At 43.3% G+C, this 19,624-nt stretch overlaps 2 protein-coding genes across 2 annotated transcripts; one reads left to right on the top strand and one right to left on the bottom strand.

Moving 5' to 3' along the window:
- Nucleotides 1-2,943: 2,943 nt before the first annotated feature.
- On the bottom strand, nt 2,944-7,258 carry LOC122760008 (the record flags this gene model as incomplete). Its single annotated transcript, XM_044015054.1, has 2 exons — nt 6,113-7,258; nt 2,944-3,345 (listed from the first exon to the last, which is right to left on the bottom strand). Coding segments are annotated over exons 1-2 (1,470 nt in total), but the record flags the coding sequence as incomplete, so codon positions are not given.
- Nucleotides 7,259-12,287: 5,029 nt separating this feature from the next.
- Nucleotides 12,288-14,686, top strand: LOC122760009 (protein Niban 2-like). The gene is made up of 3 exons (XM_044015055.1): nt 12,288-12,405; nt 13,970-14,125; nt 14,566-14,686. The coding sequence occupies exons 1-3, from the start codon at nt 12,388-12,390 to the stop codon at nt 14,653-14,655; spliced, it is 264 nt and encodes an 87-aa protein (XP_043870990.1). The 5' UTR covers nt 12,288-12,387; the 3' UTR covers nt 14,656-14,686.
- The last annotated feature ends 4,938 nt before the right edge of the window (nt 14,687-19,624 follow it).

The following is a 19,624-nucleotide window of genomic DNA, read 5'->3' as shown; positions in this document are numbered from 1 at the left end:
CAATGATTTCACTGTTTAAATGTGTTTTTCTACCTTTGACCTTCAGATAGGTCAAAGGTCAGCCGTTTGGGTGTGTTTTTTGTAATAATTCCTAAAGGCATTGAGCCAGGAGTCTGATTTTCTGGCTGATCCAGGGTGCCAAGTTTCAGACCTGTGAAACCTTCGGAGAGGTCAAAGGTCAGCCGTCCGGGTGTGTTTTTTGTAATAATTCCTAAAGGCATTAAGCCAGGAGTCTGATTTTCCGTATGTGTATCAGGGACCTAAGACTGATCGAGGCTGCTTAGTTTCAGACCTGTGCAACTTTGGGAAAGGTCAAGGTCAGCCGTTCGGGTGTGTTTTTTGTAATAATTCCTAAACGCATTGAGTCAGGAGTCTGATTTTTCCAGATGTATCAGGTACTAAGGTTAACTCGGGTGCCGAAGCAGACCTGTGTAACCTTTGTAAAGGTCAAAGGTCAGCCTTTCGGCTGTGTTTTTTGTAATAATTCCTAAAGGCATTGAGCCAGGAGTCTAATTTTTCTGTATGTGTATCAGGTACTAAGGCTAATCCAGGGTGCCGAGTGTCAGACCTGTGCAACCTTCAAAAAGGTCAAAGGTCAGCCGTTCGGGTGTGTATTTTGCAATATTCCTAAAGGCATTGAGCCAGGAGTCTGATTTTTCCGTATGTTTATCAGGGACTATGGCTGATCTCGGGTGCCCGAGTGTCAGACCTGTGCAACCTTCGGAAAAGTCAAAAGGTCAGGCTGAAATTGCACCAAATATTTTTCTAGAGGACTTTATTCATATTTTTTTCAGATTATTGTTTAGTGGCTCTGGAGGATCCTCTGTTCCGAATATGTGGTCTGTAGGGCCAAAGGTCACCGTGTAGCGGCCAAAAGGACAGTCTGTAAAATTCAAACGTAAAAAAGGCGGGAAACTGTCTTTACTTCAATAATTAATAAAGGCATTGAGCCAGGGGTCTGATTTTTCAGTATGTGTAGTAGTGACTAAGGCTGATCGAAGGTATTTTAATCATTTTTCTACTGTCCCATAACATAAAACTCACAAATAAAGTTAACATCTCATAAGATAGAGTTATATACCTTCAGTGTTTGATTTTGCAATGATTTCATCGTTTGGATGTGTTTTACTATTTGTGCCTGTTTTTGTGCGCATTCAGCAGGGATACGGCTGTTTTCTCATTTTTTTTATTTTTCTACTGTCCCATAACATAAACCTCACAAATAAAGTTAAAATCTTATAAGATATAGTTATATACCCTCAGTGTTTGATTTTGCAATGATTTCACTGTTTGGATGTGTTTTTCTATCTGTGTCTGTTTTTGTGCACATTCAGCAGGGATACGGCTGTTTTCTGATTTTTTTTCATTCTTCTACTGTCCCATAACATAAACCTCACAAATAAAGTTAAAATCTTATTACATATACTTCTGTACCCTCAGTGTTTGATTTTGCAATGATTTCACTGTTTGAATGTGTTTTTCTATTTGTGTCTGTTTTCGGGCGCATTCAGCAGGGATACGGCTGTTTTCTCATTTTTTTCATTTTTCTACTGTCCCATAACATAAACCTCACAAATAAAGTTAAAATCTTATAAGATATACTTCTGTACCCTCAGTGTTTGATTTTGCAATGATTTCACTGTTTGGATGTGTTTATCTATTTGTGTCTGTTTTTGTGCGCATTCAGCAGGGATACGGCTGTTTTCTGATTTTTTAAATTTTTCTACTGTCCCATAACATAAACCTAACAAACAAAGTCAACATCTCATAAGATATACTTCTGTACCCTCAGTGTTTGATTCTGCAATGATTTCACTGTTGGGAGGTGTTTTTCTATTAGTGTCTGTTTGTGTGCGCATTCAGCTGAGATAAGGCTGTTTAGTGACTTTTTTCATTTTTCTACTGTCCCATAACATAAACCTCACAAATGAAGCTAACATCTTATAAGATATACTTCTTTACGGTCAGTGTTTGATTTTGCAATGATTTCACTGTTGGGATGTGTTTTTATATTAGTGTCTGTTTGTGTGCGCATTCAGTGGAGATAAGGCTGTTTAGTGACTTTTTTCATTTTTCTACTGTCCCATAACATAAACCTCACAAACAAAGTCAACATCTCATAAGATATAGTTATATACCTTCATTGTTTGATTTTGAAATGATTTCACTGTTTGGATGTGTTTTTTCTATTTGTGTCTGTTTTGTGCGCATTCAGTGGGATACGTTGTTTCTTCATTTTATTGATTTTTTACTGTCCCATAACATAAACCTCACAACAAAGTTTAAATCTAATAAGATATACTTCTGTAACCTCAGTGTTTGATTTTGCAATGATTTCACTGTTTGAATGTGTTTTTCTATTTGTGTCTGTTTTTGTGCGTATTCAGCAGGGATACGGCTGTTTTCTGATTTTTTAAATTTTTCTACTGTCCCATAACATAAACCAAACAAACAAAGTCAACATCTCATAAGATATAGTTATATACCCTCAGTGTTTGATTTTTCAATGATTTCACTGTTTGGATGTGTTTTTATATTAGTGTCAGTTTGTGTGCGCATTCAGCTGAGATAAGGCTGTTTAGTGACTGTGAGCTTTTCCCACTCACTGGGGTTCGGGAAGGACGAGGAGGCGGCGTTGAGGGAGCAAATATACCGGTTTATTGTAACTGAAAATAATCAACCAAACAAAACATAATAAGTCAGCTGTGGCTGGTGTGTCAGCGCTCTCCTGCGCTGCGCTGTTCTGACTCTCTGTGTCTCTGTGTGTCTCGGTGTCTCTCCGTCTCTCTCTCTCTCTCTGTGTGTCCGTGTGAGGCCCCAGCCTACTGCAAGAGACCAGAACCAGGTTACAAACATGCTTATAAAGCTGTCTGTTCACCGGCTGAGCCACTCCTTCCTTTCCTCCAGCAGCCGTCGCTCTAACCAAGCACCACTGCCACATACCCCCACCGCCCGACTTAGGCCGGGACCCCGCCGGCCGCAAGCCCCCCCCCCCGCAGAGCGGGAGAGAAAGTCGGCCACGGCCATGCGGTTCCCCGGCCTATGGATCACCTTGAACCGGAAAGGCTGTAAAGCCAGATACCAGCGAGTGATCCGCGCGTTGGCATCTTTCATGCAGTGGAGCCATTGGAGCGGGGCATGGTCCGACCAGAGGGTGAATGGGCGCCCCAGGAGATAGTAGCGGAGGGCACCGATCGCCCACCGTATGGCGAGGCACTCTTTCTCCACTGTACTGTAGCTCACCTCCCGCTGAGCTAGCTTCCGGCTAATGTACAGTACGGGGCGGTCGACCCCCTCCACCTCCTGGGACAAAACGGCCCCCAGCCCGCTGTTCGAGGCGTCGGTCTGCAGGATGAAAGGGAGAGAAAAGTTAGGTGTGTATAAAAGTGGCTCCCCACAGAGGGCTTGCTTAACCCTCTCAAACGCCAGCTGACACGGCTCTGTCCACTGGACCGGATCTGAGGCACCTTTTCGGGTCAGGTCGGTTAGGGGGCTGGTCAGCTCCGAGAAGGCCGGGATGAACCTCCTATAGTAACCGGCCAGCCCCAGAAACCTCCTAACCTCTTTTTTGGTCTTGGGTCTTGGGCAGGCTGCAACCGCTGCGGTCTTTTGTATCTGTGGCCGCACCTGCCCTCCCCCAAGTGGTACCCCAAATACCGTACCTCCCTCCGTCCAACTGCACACTTCCCTGGATTGGCCGTGAGCCCCGCCCTCCTCAGGGACTCCAGCACTGCTCCCACCTGCTGCATATGCTGCTCCCAGGTCTCACTATGAATGATGACATCATCCAAGTAGGCCGCAGCATATGCAGAGTGAGGCCGCAGCACCCGGTCCATGAGGCGCTGGAACGTGGCTGGGGCCCCGAACAACCCAAATGGAAGCGTTACAAATTGGTACAAACCATACGGAGTGGAGAAGGCCGTTTTTCCCCTGGACTCTAGCGACAAGGGAATCTGCCAGTAGCCCTTGGTCAAATCCAGTGTCGTAAAAAAGCGAGCCGTGCCCAGCCGATCCAGGAGTTCGTCGACCCGGGGCATTGGATAGGCATCGAATTTGGACACCTCGTTGACTCTACGGTAGTCCACACAGAACCGTATTGACCCATCAGACTTGCGAACAAGAACAATGGGGCAACACCAGTCACTGTTGGCCTCTTCTATTACTCCCATCTCTAACATAGCCTGAAGTTCTGCCTGAACAGTTTTCCTCTTATGTTCCGGCAGGCGATAGGGTCGTGAACGCACTGTCACACCCGGGGAAGTTTCTATGTGGTGGTGTATGAGGTTTGTGCGTCAAGGCAGGGGAGAGAACACGTCGGCAAACTGCCGCTGCAACGAGGCCACGTCTGCTCTCTGGCCCGGCGAGAGATGATCGTCAACGGGGACCGGCGCCGACCTGTTTAATTTATTCACCTCCGGTCCCAGCTCATCTCTCTCAATCACCGTGGTGGCCAGAGAAACAGACGCCACCTCCCTCCAGGCTTTGAGGAGGTTAAGGTGGTAAATCTGTGTTGCTCCACCCCTGTCAGAACGCACAACCTCATAGTCAACATCCCCCACTCGTCGTGTGACCACAAAGGGCCCTTGCCACTTGGCGAGTAATTTGGAGCTAGACGATGGCAGCAATAGAAGCACTTTATCTCCCGGTGAAAACTGTCTAAGTTTAGCCCCTCTGTTGTACAGCCGCTGTTGACGTTCCTGGGCCTGGAGCAAATTCTGCCGTGATAACTGACCCAGTGAATGGAGTTTTGCTCGCAGGTCCAGTACGTGCTGTACCTCATTTTTACTGGTGCTTGGACCCGCCTCCCAGTTTTCCTTAACCAGGTCCAAGACACCCCGAGGTTTCCTGCCGAACAGGAGTTCAAAGGGCGAAAAACCCGTGGAGGCCTGGGGCACCTCCCGCACTGCAAACAACAGAGGGTCCAACCATTTATCCCAATTACGACTATCCTCGTGTACGAACTTACGAATCATGTTCTTTAGCGTTTTGTTAAACCGCTCCACCAGGCCATCAGTCTGGGGATGGTACACACTAGTCCGGATTGAACGGACGCCCAGTAATTCGTATAGCTCGCGTAGTGTACGTGACATAAACGATGTGCCCTGGTCAGTCAGGATCTCTTTCGGGATCCCAACTCGGGAGATGACCTGAAACAGTGCCTGTGCAACACTCTTCGCCGAGATGTTGCGCAAGGGTACTGCCTCGGGATATCGTGTTGCATAGTCCACTAGAACTAACACAAAGCGATATCCCCGTGCGCTCCGGTCTAATGGCCCGATGAGGTCCATGGCAAGCCTATCAAAAGGGACCTCCATTAATGGTAATGGGCGCAAGGGCGCTTTTGGGGTGGCCGGAGGGTTGACTAATTGACATTCGCGGCAGGATGCACACCACCGACTTACATCCGCCCGAATGCCCGGCCAGTAAAATCGGGCCATGATCCGGTTCAGTGTCTTATCATATCCGAGGTGACCCGCCATGGGGTTGTGGTGAGCCGCCTGGAAAATCGTTTCTCGGCGGCTTTTTGGGACTAACAACTGGGAGAGCTCTTCCCCTGTTCGAGTGTCACGACTCACTCTGTATAAACGGTCTTTAACGACAACAAAGTAGGGGTGAGAGAGTGCTGTGTTAGGGTGAACCGGACAACCATCAATTTCCATCACTTGGTCAAAGGCGTGGCGGAGGGTCTCATCCCGAGACTGTGCTAGGGGAAAATCTTCCATGGGCGCCATCTGTGCCCCCCCCCAGCAGCGTCGGGATGCGGCACCTCCGCCTCACCACTAAGGACAGCACATAACTCACATTTCCCTGCCTTACGTGACCGCACCCTCATGGTTTCCCCTGCTAAGCTCGTAAACCCCGGCCAGTTTGTTCCCAAAATTAGAGGGTGCGTGAGGCGAGTACTAACTCCAGCCTTTACTCTATGTTTTTTCCCTTTAAAACAAATTTCCAGGGCCACCACCGGATAATCGTGAATATCCCCATGCACACACCTCACCCTCACCCACGATGCCTCTAACAATGCCCCCGGTCGAACCAAGCGCTGATGGATCATGGTCTGTTCACAACCAGAATCCAGCAGAGCTTGATGTGTACCCCCTTGTATACATACCGGTATACGGTACGTCCCTTCCAAACCGGGGGAGGGGGCCGGCGGCCCGGCAACCCGAACCACTTGCCCCACTTCCATGAGCGGGCACTCCGCTCTGATGTGGCCGGGTTGCCCACACCGCCAGCACACCTGCCCTGGCGTCTGAGGAGCCCCCCGGGGTGCCAGGTGATCAGACACGTAGGCTGGGCCCTGAGGGAAAGACGGCAGAGGGTAATTAGACGACCGGAGCGATGCATGCTCCGGCTGTGTGTGTGTGTGTGTGTGTGTGCGTGGGTGTGGTGTAGGAGCCGATGCTGCTGGGAACCTCCTCCTCGGGGCTGGAGTGGGACGGCTGGCAGGGATCGTCGCTGGCCTGGTCTCCTCCCTCATGCTCCGCCGGGGAAGAGAGAGATGGTCCTCCGCGAGGACGATCGCTGCCTCGATGTTGGCCGGGCGGTGGCACTGGACCCAATTGGCTGTGGACGATGGTAACCCAGCGATGAACTGCTCCAGCGCCACCTGTCCAACGACGTCCTCAGCGGAGTGGGTCCCCGGCTGGAGCCAGCGCCTCGCTGCGTCCAGGAGCTGCTGCGCGTATGCAAAGGGGCGCCCGGCTTCTTCAAAGGAGAGCCCCCTGAACCGCCGCCGGTGTCCCTCCGACGTACTGCCCAGCCGGTCCAGGATGACTCTCCTCAGCTGTGTGTAGTCGTGGCGCGCCGCCGCCGGCAGGCTGTGCGCGGCCAGCTGCGCCACGCCAGTGAGCAGGGGAAGAAGCCGAAGCGCTCTCTCCTCCTCCGGCCACCCACACGCCTCCGCCGTGCCCTCGAAGATGTCCAGGTATGCCTCCGGGTCATCTTCCGCGGTCATCCGCTGCAGGGCGACGGGCGGAGACCGTCCTCGACCGGGCTCCGGGTCGGCGCCGTGGGCAGCCGGGCGTTGCAGCAGCTCCCGCAGGAGAGCACGATCGTCCCGCTGTGACGCCGCCATGTCCGCGAGGAGCTGGGACTGCTGCTGCTGCAGCGTGATGGTGCTCTCCTGCATCGCAGCGAGGTGCTGAAGGGCCAGCGACAGCGGAGATTGTCCTTCCATGTGTCCCTATTCAGGCGCCACTGTGAGCTTTTCCCACTCACTGGGGTTCGGGAAGGACGAGGAGGCGGCGTTGAGGGAGCAAATATACCGGTTTATTGTAACTGAAAATAATCAACCAAACAAAACATAATAAGTCAGCTGTGGCTGGTGTGTCAGCGCTCTCCTGCGCTGCGCTGTTCTGACTCTCTGTGTCTCTGTGTCTCTGTGTGTCTCGGTGTCTCTCCGTCTCTCTCTCTCTCTCTGTGTGTCCGTGTGAGGCCCCAGCCTACTGCAAGAGACCAGAACCAGGTTACAAACATGCTTATATAGCTGACTAATTACCTGATTCTGTCCAGCTGTCTGATCACCGGCTGAGCCACTCCTTCCTTTCCTCCAGCAGCCGTCGCTCTAACCAAGCCCCACTGCCACAGTGACTATTTCATTTTTCTACTGTCTCGTAACATAAACCTCACAAATGAAGTTAACATCTTAAAGCATGTAGTTCTGTACCATCAGTGTTTGATTTTGCAATGATTTCACTGTTGGGATGTGTTTTTCTATTCGGTCTTTTTGTGTGCGCATTCAGCTGATACGCCTGTTTCGTGCTTTTTTTTTTCATTTTTCTACTGTCCCATAACATAAACTCACAAATGAAGTTAACATCTTAAAAGTTATACTTTTACCCTCAGTGTTTGATTTTGCAATAATTTCACTGTTGGGATGTGTTTTTCTATTAGTGTCTCTTTGTGTGCGCATTCAGCTGAGATAAGGCTGTTTCGTGACTTTTTTCATTTTTCTACTGTCACATAATATAAACCTCACAAATGAAGTTAACATCTTAAAAGATATACTTCTGTACCATCAGTGTTTGATTTTGCAATGATTTCACTGTTGGGATGTGTTTTTCTATTAGTGTCTGTTTGTGTGCGCATTCAGCTGAGATAAGGCTGTTCAGTGACTTTTTTCATTTTTCTACTGTCACATAATATAAACCTCACAAATGAAGTTAACATCTCAAAACAATTATTTTTGTACCATCAGTGTTTGATTTTGCAATGATTTCACTGTTGGGATGTGTTTTTCTATCGGTGCCTGTTTGTGTGCGAAATACTCTGAGATAAGGCTGTTTTCGGATCTTTATCGGTTTCTTAACAAGTTGTTCTTTCCCAATGGCAGCATTCAGTGTTTTTTTTTTTCCTGGAGCCTTTAACTCCTCATGTTGACAAAATAATTCAATAATATATGAAGAATATTATCAAACCTCTAATTATGACCACCATAGGCATGAATGATTGTAAAATTGATTACAGTCAAAATAATTTATGATGACATACAGCATCATATTTTCATGGGGGTTAATTCAATTATTTACCAATAAGAGTGACAGCTAACCAAATTGAAGCATCAGTTCTAATCTCTACTGGCTCTTACCCTGGTCTGGCAGAGCTTCAGAGAATAAATAGTAAAATATTCCAGGGTACTGGACAGCTTAATCCCTTCTCTGCATGGTCCTCTGATATTTTCAAGCCTCAACTTGCCAGCTCCATGTTTATTTTTATTATATCAGAAAGTATGAGTGTGTGGATGAGCTAACTCATGCTTTTGAAGCATGATGATGGTCGCCACAGCGGTCATCTTCCAGCTAGAGATTAGATAGAAAATAAAAACTCTAAATTTAAGGAACAGGTCACATAGTGTACCCTGAGACATTATTGCTCTGGACCATAATCATGAATTGGATTGATAATCTCAAGAGATTACCGGCATTTTGTGAAAAGTCCCAGTACAAAAATAAAAGTTCTGTGTACTGGAATGTACCGGGCCACTTCAAGCACTAGTTAATAATTGTACTGTAATGACAGTGATTGTATTTTCTGTACACTTAATGTCTCTTATGCTATCTTATTGTTCAACAAACAAGTGCACAATATAATTCACTTAGAATTCTAAACAATTTCTGCAATTATTATCAAAGTATTGATCAGTAATACAGTGAAAATTAGAGGAAAAATGAATATTTGCTTTACAAGTCAATTTAAGGTGTGCACCCCTAAATGTTTTGCTTGCTCTCCTAAAATGTTCAGTTACAAGTGTGCTCCTTGTAAAATGTTGGTCTGATGCCCTGCAAACATTGTTCTAAAGGGTTTATGGTCTTAGTTCCTCTTCAGTAGACAATGTAAAACAATGTAAAAAAAACCTTCTCTTATGGTTGTTTCCATCTCTTCTCTTCTATTGTTTGTATTGTATTTGTATTGTATTTGTATTGTATTTGTATTGTATTTGTATTGTATTTGTATTGTATTTGTATTGTATTTGTATTTTATGTATTTAGGTGGTCTTATAAATGAAAGGATACATATTGTGAAGCAGCGGCCAGTTGATGAATCCATTAAAATATTCCATAACATGTAATTTAGCAGACACTTTTATCCAAAGCGACTAACAATGGAATTGAGTACAATCAGCCAGGGGCGGAGTCAAACTTGCCACCATTACGACCATGCCACTCTACCCCCGCATATATGAAATATGTCTTATTAACTTGTGATAGGATGTGGAATTTGAGACACAGCCTCATGACAGAATGAGCCGGTTAATGTCTTTTTATTTATTATTTCCCTTTTCATTGCTTAAGCAGGAATGCTGTTGTGACCTATGGCCTTTGTGGACCAAGTGAGGGTGGACCATGGAGGATAATTTTGTCTCTCACCGTATGTGCAAGAAAAACAGGATACACAGACAGCATTAACAAGGGTATTTAAAAGTGTTTCTAAACATTATTTCTCTCAACACCATATGTGATGTGTGTGTGGGTATGTATTTTTCAGTACTTGGAGAGTGGAGTGTCTGGGTGGTTGTGTATATAGCGCCTGTGTGTCTATATTGATACATGTTACTAGATTATATCAGACAGTGGTCATGAAATTATCTGCATTTTTTCTGAGTTATATAGCATGTGAAAAGTAAAGGATAATCTTGGAATAACATTAATATTTCCTAAAATGTGTTCCATTGACTGGGCTTGAAACCTAAAAGCAACAGAAAACTTTTTTTTATTCCCTTCTGCTCTGCATTTTTACAGAACCACAGGAAGTGAACAACACTTCCACTGAAGGCCGCCTTGGTTCACCTGGTGGACCAAGAGCTTCTTGATATGGAGGACACCACAGTTCGATACTGTGTGTCAAACCTGAGCTGCCAGCATCGGAATCCAACGGTTTGTTGATGCTTGGAATTCTCACACAGTTTCATGTATCTGATCCATTTGAGCAGTTGTATCCCCAACACTAAAACGAATTTCACTTAGCAGGGAGCCTGCTGTGAGGATTACTTCCCCCTTGGCAACACCTCAGGTCCACTTCCTCTGGTCCCACTGAGCATTTTCAAATTCAAAATGTGTGAAGAAAATCATTTCAGTGTAATCAAATCAGTGCATCTGAAAAGTATTCAGATGCACTGGCTTTCATGTAATAACCCTAACCCTCATTTATTACACACTTTGTTGTGTTAGAGACTTGATTTAAATAAATAGCACAGCATTAATCGGATTTGACATAATTTAGGCAGCTGACAAAACAATACTGAGAAATTACAGTTGCCTGATAGCCAAAAAAATGATTACCCTGTTATTTGTTGCAAAAAGTGAAGTTTTACCCCATATTCCTCCATAACATATACAGTAAAAGTATTTCATACTACTAGTATATGAAGTATGCCCCCCATTATTTTTCTTGCTTATATCATTTCAAAGGCCTTGTGTCATCTGTAAAAAAAAACAAAAAAACAGGAAAAACTCAAGTAACAATACCGTTTCTCGCCAGTAGGTGTCAGCGTGAGGACGATGAATGAGTGACTGCCACTGGAAGTTGACACTAAAGACAGTGCCACACAGATTATGGATGGTTATTCATGAACGTCTTTTCTACTATATTCACAGATTCACAGTGTTTCTTGCACAATAAAATCACTGGCACCAAGAAGAACATTGTTATCATTGTGCAAGTGTAAAAAAAAAGAAGGGAAATTTGACCCAGGATTTCTCAATAAGTATACAGTAAAAGTACTCAATACTACTAATATATGAATTAATTTTATACTTAAAACGGATGATTACACAAGCCATACTATACATCTACCTTATGCTTGATTTGATGTAATTATTTTACATGTAATCACTATAATGTGATAAGCTTGGGGTTTGTTTTGATATATAATTAATATATAATCAGTACATTGTGACTGATGGTTGATGAGGTCGAGGTCTTCAGCATCTGAGGCTGTGTCTTTGACAGTCAGGATGAATTGAGCCCCAAACAAAGTGAAACATTGTGTTTACCTGTAATTGCACCTGTGTAAACAAAACCAGACTTTTGTTTGGGTTCACGTAGAGGGCAAGTCTTTGAAGTCCCTCAAGATGCCTGTTTGTTTTTTTTACTCAAAGGAGTGAATGTGTGTATGAGCCTCTTTGTAGGTGTAGGTGCCTGTGTATCATGTCAAGTTGAACTTGATGTGAGAACAAGATGTGTCTGGAGTTGCACATACATACACACACACACACACACACACATTCATTCCTAAACCCACATTCACACCATACTATGATATCCCTAAAATACACCCAAATCATTTTAGCTTCAGATATTGATTGTTATATGATAATGAAAAATATTGATATTCCCTGACAGTGGTAGATTTATATTACATAAAAATTAACTTCAGCTACACCAAATTTCAAGCAATTTACAGCAACACAGCCAAAGATATACACAAAAAAATCCAAAAGCACGAAGAATGCAGAGGGTTAAAAAAGATTTGTTCACAGAATCTTTCTGCATGACTGGAGTGCAGACTCCCTGTAAGCCGCGACCGGCTTGGAAGGGCTCGGGGCGAAGGTGGTTTACAGTGAACCACCGCCCGGACCTCGCCGCGGACATGTGCACTCGCTGCGGCTTCTCCCGCCCGCCTGCCCCCAGCGCGACTGTCGATCGGAGCAGACTGTCCTCAGTGCGCCCTGACAGCGTTGCGTCATCAGGACGAGGAGTGTAAATCGTCTTGAAACGCGGACCGAGTCATTTTCAGGTTTTGATTGTCCCCTTGCCAATCGGGCCCTAGGCACGTGCCTAGTTTGCCTTTGCGTTAATCCGGCTCTGGTTGCAGCATCAGTCGCTGACCAAGGAATTACTGGGGAAGTTGGCGGTAGACGGGAGCTATTGACATGTCACAGGAAGATGCTCAAAAATTTAGAGGTAAGTGAAATTTTACATTATTATAATGAGCTAAACAGCAGGCCAGGTGGCTAAAGAGTTGTTGCTAAAATGTGTTCGTTAATAACTATGTCTTTTCACTCATTGAAAATACATACATACATACACATGTATTTAAACACACACACAAATTAATCGAAATATAGTTAATAATAATATATGCACATGTAAATGTTCCATGCTCTTTTTTTTCTTTTTCGCTTAGCTGTTTTTTGCGAAAGTTTAGTGTTTAAATACAGTCAGTGTCCTGTCTCTGAGATATCTCTGAGATGGTGTTGTGTGCGACGTTACACGGGAGCCAGACTTTCTGTCTGAACAGTTCCACTGTCCTCTCACCCGGACCTCTCATCCGTCTTAGCGGAACCGCTTGCTGTGTTTCGGCTGCGTCTTCGGTTGTGAGGACTGTGGGTCGCATTGCTGATCTGTTCAGAGAGGTTCACTGGTGCTGCTGCTGCAGGTATCCTGTTGTAATTATTATAATTTTTCATGACAGTCTTTTCCATTCTTACAACGCACAGTTAACGTGACTGGATTCTGCTTCATTGTAAGGTCAAATTGGAATTCAAATGAAAACATTTTATTAATAGATCAATAGAACACTGAACATTGTTTTCACCGTACACTTGAGTATATGGCAGGAATGTTCACTCCTAAGAATTGTTGTCATAAAAGATTAATACTTTTGTCCTGCATCAGTCCTCCTCAAAACTACCAAATATTCAATCATTTCCATATTACAAATGTCCTCTTTTCAAATTAAGAGGGGAGGGAGTACATGCTTTATCTGATGCTACACAAAACTAACAATGCTTCAAAGTTAATATTGTGGGTAATCTTTGACATATTCAAGACTGATTAAAAAGAAAATCTCCCAGCCACCCAACATTTGTCATATCTGTTGCCAGTGCAACCCATGAAATGCTCATTTGTACTTGTTATAAAGTCACTGCAGCTCTGACCTTGTAACCTAAATATCTCTCTGCTCCAAAATCACTTTGTTTCATACATGAGGCTAATGCCTGGCAGATTATACCAATCTTAGCCAATCTTCATCACTAATTTTTATGTTAAATTCTGATTCCCATCTTTTATTTTGTAGCCATTTTTTATATAGTCCCAATATAATTCTAATTGTGGTTTCTTTGTATGCGTTGATTATGATGATCTGGATCACACTATTCACTTCTCAGGATCTCCTGATCTCTTTCATATAGTAGTCTCTAAGTTGCAGGAATCCACAGAATTCATGACTGATTATCCAAATCCTTTTTTTCTGTCATATTTTGGAAACTCTCCAGCTGTCCATCTTTCACCAAAACACATCATGCTGTGATTCCCTTGGTTGTCCACTGTTTAAATCCTATATCGTACCTAGTAATTGCTATCATATTCAATAAATTAGTGTCTTTCTGTATCTTGCACTTGTCTAGTGTAACATTAGTGATACTTTTGCAGTAGTATATTTATTGTGAGAGACAATTATACATCTTTCCCAAATCTGTCCATGCCTGCATCTCTTCCTCTCCTTTCTTGTCTTCCTCCTCAGCACATGGAGAAGATCTCCATGCTGGCTTTCCATCCAGTTAAGATGCACAGCTGCTATGAGAAGGTGGTGAACCTGAGCCTTGAGGGTCTGCAGCAACAGTTTGACGTGAGCAGCCCGTCAGTGTTTGTCCAAAGGGCCCAGATCCCCATGAGAGAGGTGAAACCTCAACTACTGACTTACCAGTCTAATATAGACTGGTTAGTGGTGGTTAACTGGTTAACACAATGGGAAGTTTCTATGAGAGCTAATCATTTTATTGACACTCATTTTATTTCTTGATCGTTTTCCTACACTGTAGCTCCTGTTTGACTAGAGTTTGTCAAATAGTTGGATGATGAGGTTCTGACTGTGGCATTGATCAAGAACACAGTAGAACTAAAGGCAAACATCTTTTAGCGGTTCGATAACTCAGTGGACAGTTAAATAGATATAGTTGTCTACAGACATGCCACAATACAGACTGTGGAACTGGGTGTAGTACATTATCATATATTATCATTATTTCATGGGATATTCCTATATGAGTCAGTTTGTCTGGTGTTACATGCATGTATGTCACAAAGTTAGGTACAAAACTACAAATTGTCTTTTACTAGATGTTTGAGCAGATCCTTCATCAGAGTCTCGAGTCTCAGAGGAGCTGTGTAAGATCATCCAGCACTGCCAGGACAGAGTCATTAAGGTAATACACAAAGAAAACAGGCTTGTGCATCAAATTCATAACATCCACATGAATATCTAATAATATTACATCTGGCATACTCCAGCCCTGGGAGTGAAGCTTTTGGTCTGGCCTTGTTTTAATGTTAATGAAAATTCAGGGTTTTGTTTCACTTCAGATGAGCACAAATTAAGACGTCAGGAAACGTAAGTGACTGCCACTGCCTGTGTTACTCCTACACAAGGTGTATTTAGTGTAAAACAAGATGTGAATCAGTATATGAAATCAGTGTTTTTCTCTTTTTCGTTCTTAAATATGATGCCATCATCCCAGTTTCTTGAATGTCTAGTGAACTAAACATCAATTAGGGAGATAACCACGTCCTGTGCCAAATTAATAAAATGCACATGGAAAGAGTGATACCACTATTGTTCATGAAAGATTGCACCAAAACAACTCAAAATTAAGTGAACTAATTTCAAATGTACCGGTTTCTTAACAGTTGGCCTTTCACAATGGCAGCATTCAGTGTTTTTTTTTCTTTTTTTCTGGAGCCTTTAACTCAAATAATGCAATAATATATGTAGAATATTATCAAACCTCTTACTGACCTGAATGACGGTGGTCTAATAATGACCATCGTAGGCATGAATGATTGTGAAATTGATTACAGTCAAAATAATATAAGATGTAGCTACTTGTTTGAATGAGATTACCGGCATCTTGTGAAACGTGCCAGTACACAAATAAAAGTGCCAGTTCTGTGTACTGGACAGTACCGGGCCACTTCTAGTTAATAATTGTACTGTAGTGACAGTGATGGTATTTTATGTACAGGGGGGTACGGAAGTATATCTTTTAAGAAAAGTCACTAAACAGCCTTATCTCAGCTGAATGCGCACAAAAACAGACACTAATAGAAAAACACATCCAAAAAGTGAAATCATTAGGGTTCGAGCAACAAGGTTGCAAGAACCCTCTTGAAACTGGAAAGATTATTATTATTAGGGTTCGAGCAACAAGGTTGCAAGAACCCTATTGAAACTGGAAGGATTATTATTAGGGTTCGAGCAACAAGGTTGCAAGAACCCTCTTGAAACTGGAAGGATTATTAGGGTTCGAGCAACTTGGTTGCAAGAACCCTATTGTAATCGCTAGGATTATTAGGGTTCGAGCAACTTGGTTGCAAGAACCCTATTGTAATCGTAAGAGTTATTCTTCTTATTCTTCTTCTTCCGCCCGCCAAATGAATCGCGTTTTCGAGGCCCTGAACATGCCCAAAAACTCACCAATTTTTGCAACTGCATCAGACCTGGTGTAAATTTACGTTTATTAGTGGTTCGGGGAATGCACGTCAAAAAATGAAAGTGGGCGGGGCTAACGACTGACGCAAAAAACTTCTATTAGGTCATCTGCTCTCTGGTTTAACGTACATGAACGAAACTTGGCACACATGTTCATGAGGTGGGGACGGTCAAAAAAGTCGATGACAACTTCCCTGTGAATCCTACAGGAAGGACGCCATCTTGGATTGCACGCCAAAACAGAGGCGATTTTGGCCATTTCGCACCATCGGTATTTGAACGAACTTGTCCCAGAGCTTACATGGAATCACGTTCAAACTTGGTGAGGTCACTGTGGACAAGTTGAGGATCTAAAGTTCCTGAAAACTTTTTAATAAGTATCATGGCGTACGAGAAAGGGGGCGTCAAAGTTGGTGAAAATTCACGATTTTCGCCACACGCAACAAAACTCTTATAACTTTGCGATAGAAGGTCCGATCTTAACCAAACTTGTGGCGATTGATGATGGGCCCTTGCTGAAGAGGCCTATGCAAAAACTGTCAAGTTTGTAAACATCGCCTCCTGGTGGTGGCAGAAAATAAAAAAAAAAGTTACTTTTACAATTTCGGGAATAACTTTTACAGAGATTATCGTATCAAACTCAAAATTGGTAAAAATCACCCAAAACACAAGGTAGATGATGCATGCTCAATATGATGGCGTAGAGTTACATGATGTTGCCATGGTAATGATGCAAAGTCGGATTTTTGCGACAAAAAAACAAACTGCTACAACTTTGCGAATCCTAGTCCAATCTGAACCAAACTTGCTAGGATTGATGATAGTCCAGCCCTGAAGACGTCTATATGAAAATATTCACTTTCAAAAACAGCACCCCCTGGTGACGGAGACAATATGACCTCTGGTATTTGAAGGAATTAATCCTAGAGTTCTTGTGCGATCACCTTTAAACTCGGTGAGGTCACTGTGAACCAGTTGAGGAGCTTAAGTTATCAAAAGTTTTTTAAAATGTCTCATGGTGTACGAGATAGGGGGCGCCAAAGTGGGTGTAAATTCCTATTTTTCACAACAAAAAGCAAAACTCTTATAACTTTGCGATGGAAGATCCAATCCCAACCAAACTTCCTATGATTGATAATGGGTAGTTGCTGAAGGCGACTATATTGCCGAAAACAATACATTTTGAAAACAGCGCCTCCTGGTGGTGGTAGAAAATACTACAAAAAAAAAACTGTTACAACTTTGCCAATCCTGGTCCAATCTGAACCAAACTTGCTAGGATTGTTGATAGTCTGGCCCTGAACAAACCTATGTGAAAATATTTCAAGTCAAAATCAGCGCCCCCTGGTGAAAGTGGACGGGCCAAAAAACTGCTCCACCCCCTAAAACCTGTGGTCCTGAGGAGCACGTTTAATGTACATGCACAAAACTTGGTACACGCGTTCCTTAGGTCACGCCGGTCAAAAAAGTCAGCGTAGCCTATGCTCTAAAACGAACAGGAAAGCCGCCATCTTGGATTGAAAGTAAATGCTTTGCTGATTTTGGCCATTTTGCACCAATGATATTTGAACAGATTTGTCCTACAACTTTCATGGGATCACCTTCAAACTTGGTGAGGTCACTTTGGACAAGTTGAGGATCCAAAGGTATCAAAATCTTTTCAATAGGTATTATGGCGTAAGAGTAAGGGGCCGGCAAAGTTGGTGAAAATTTTAATGTTTCGCCACAGGCAACAAAACTCTTATAACTTTGCGATAGAAGGTCACATCCCAACCAAATTACCTAGGGTTGATGATGGACCTTTGCTGAAGAAGTCTGTGGAAAAACTGTACATTTTTAGCACAGCGCCTCCTTGTGGTAACAGAAAATCCAAAAAATAAACATTTCGGTAATAACTTTTACAGAGTTAATCGTATCAAACTCAAAAATTGGGAAAACATTCAAAACACATGGTCGATTATGCGTGCTTTATATGATAACAAATCGTTCAACGGTGTTGCCACAGCAACACTGCAAAGTCAGATATTTGTGACAAAAAACAAACTGCTACAACTTTACGAATCCGAGTCCGATCTGAACCAAACTTGCTCTGATTGATGATAATCTGGCCCTGAAGACGCCTATATGAAAATATTCTCTTTCAAAAACAGCGCCCCCTGGTGACAGCAGACACTATGACACCTGATATTTGAATGAACTAATCCTAGAGTTTTTATGCGATCACCTTGAAAGTTGGTGAGGTCACTGTGAACAAGTTGCCGAGCATAAGTTCCTGAAAGCTTTTTAAAATATCGCTCGGTGTACGAGATAGGGGGCGCCAAAGTTGGTGTTCATTCATATTTTTCACAACAAAAGGTGAAACTCTTACAACCCGTAAAACTTGTCCTCCTGAGGAGCACGTTGAATGTACATGCAGGAACTTGGTACTCACGCGTTCCTTAGGTCCAGACGGTCAAAAAAGTCAGCGTAGCCGAAGCTCTAAAACGAACAGGAAAGCCGCCATCTTGGATTGAAAGTACATTTTTTGCAGATTTTGGCCATTTCGCACCAATGGTATGTGAACGCACTTGTCATAGAGCTTTAATGGGATCACCTTCAAACTTGCTGAGGTCACTGTGGACAAGTTGAGGATCCAAAGGTATCAAAATCTTTTCATCAAGTATCACGGCGAACAAGAAGAAGGGCGGCAAAGTTGGCGAAAATCACGATTCCTCGCAACACAAAACAATCTCTCATAACTTTGCCATGGAAGGTCAGATATTAACCAAACAAGTGACAATCGATGATGGGCCCTTGCTAAAGATGTCTATGCAAAAACTGTAAATTTTGAAAACATCGCCTCCTGGTGGTGGCAAACACTAGGAAGTCTGGTATTTCGCAACACACAACAAACTCTTATAACTTTGCGATTGAAGGTCAGATCTTAACCAAACTTGTGATGATAGATGATAGGCTTTTGCTAAAGATGCCTATGCAAAAACTGTAAATTTTGGAAACAGCGCCACCTGGTGGTAACAGAAAGTACAAGTTCACAATTTCCCTTATAACTTTAACAAATTTCCTTGTATCAAACTCAAAATTTGGGAAAACATTCAAAACACATGGTAGATGATGCGTGCCTAATATGATAACAAATTGTTCAACAGTGTTGCAATGACAACACTGCAAAGTCAGATATTTGCGACAAAAAACAAACTGCTACCACTTTGCGGATGCTATTCCAATCTGAACCAAACTTGCTAGGATTGATGATAGTCAATCCCTGAAGATGCCTGTATGAAAATATTCACTTTCAAAAACAGTGCCCCCTGTTGACGGCAGACAATATGACGTCTGGTATTTCGCTACAACAACAAACTCTTATAACTTTGCGATGGAAGGTCAGATCTTAACCAAACTCGTGACGATCGATGATGGGATCTTGCTGAAGATGCTTGTGCAAAAACTGTACATTTTGAAAACAGCGCCTTCTGGTGGTAACATAAAATACAAGTTCACAATTTCCCTTATAACTTTAACAAATTTCATTGTATCATACTCAAAATGAATGAAAACATGTAAAACACATGGTAGATGATGCTTGCTGAATATGATAACAAATCGTTCAACGGTGTTGACATAAGAACACTGCACAGGATCTACTCTACTGAGTGGTTCGTCAGTGCAGTAACCTTTGTTCGCCACATGATG

This window comes from Solea senegalensis, unplaced genomic scaffold, assembly GCF_019176455.1.
Source record: "Solea senegalensis isolate Sse05_10M unplaced genomic scaffold, IFAPA_SoseM_1 scf7180000012805, whole genome shotgun sequence".
Lineage (NCBI taxonomy): Eukaryota > Metazoa > Chordata > Actinopteri > Pleuronectiformes > Soleidae > Solea > Solea senegalensis.
Note: the sequence above shows the minus strand (reverse complement) of the source record. Positions and strands in the feature narration are given on the sequence as shown.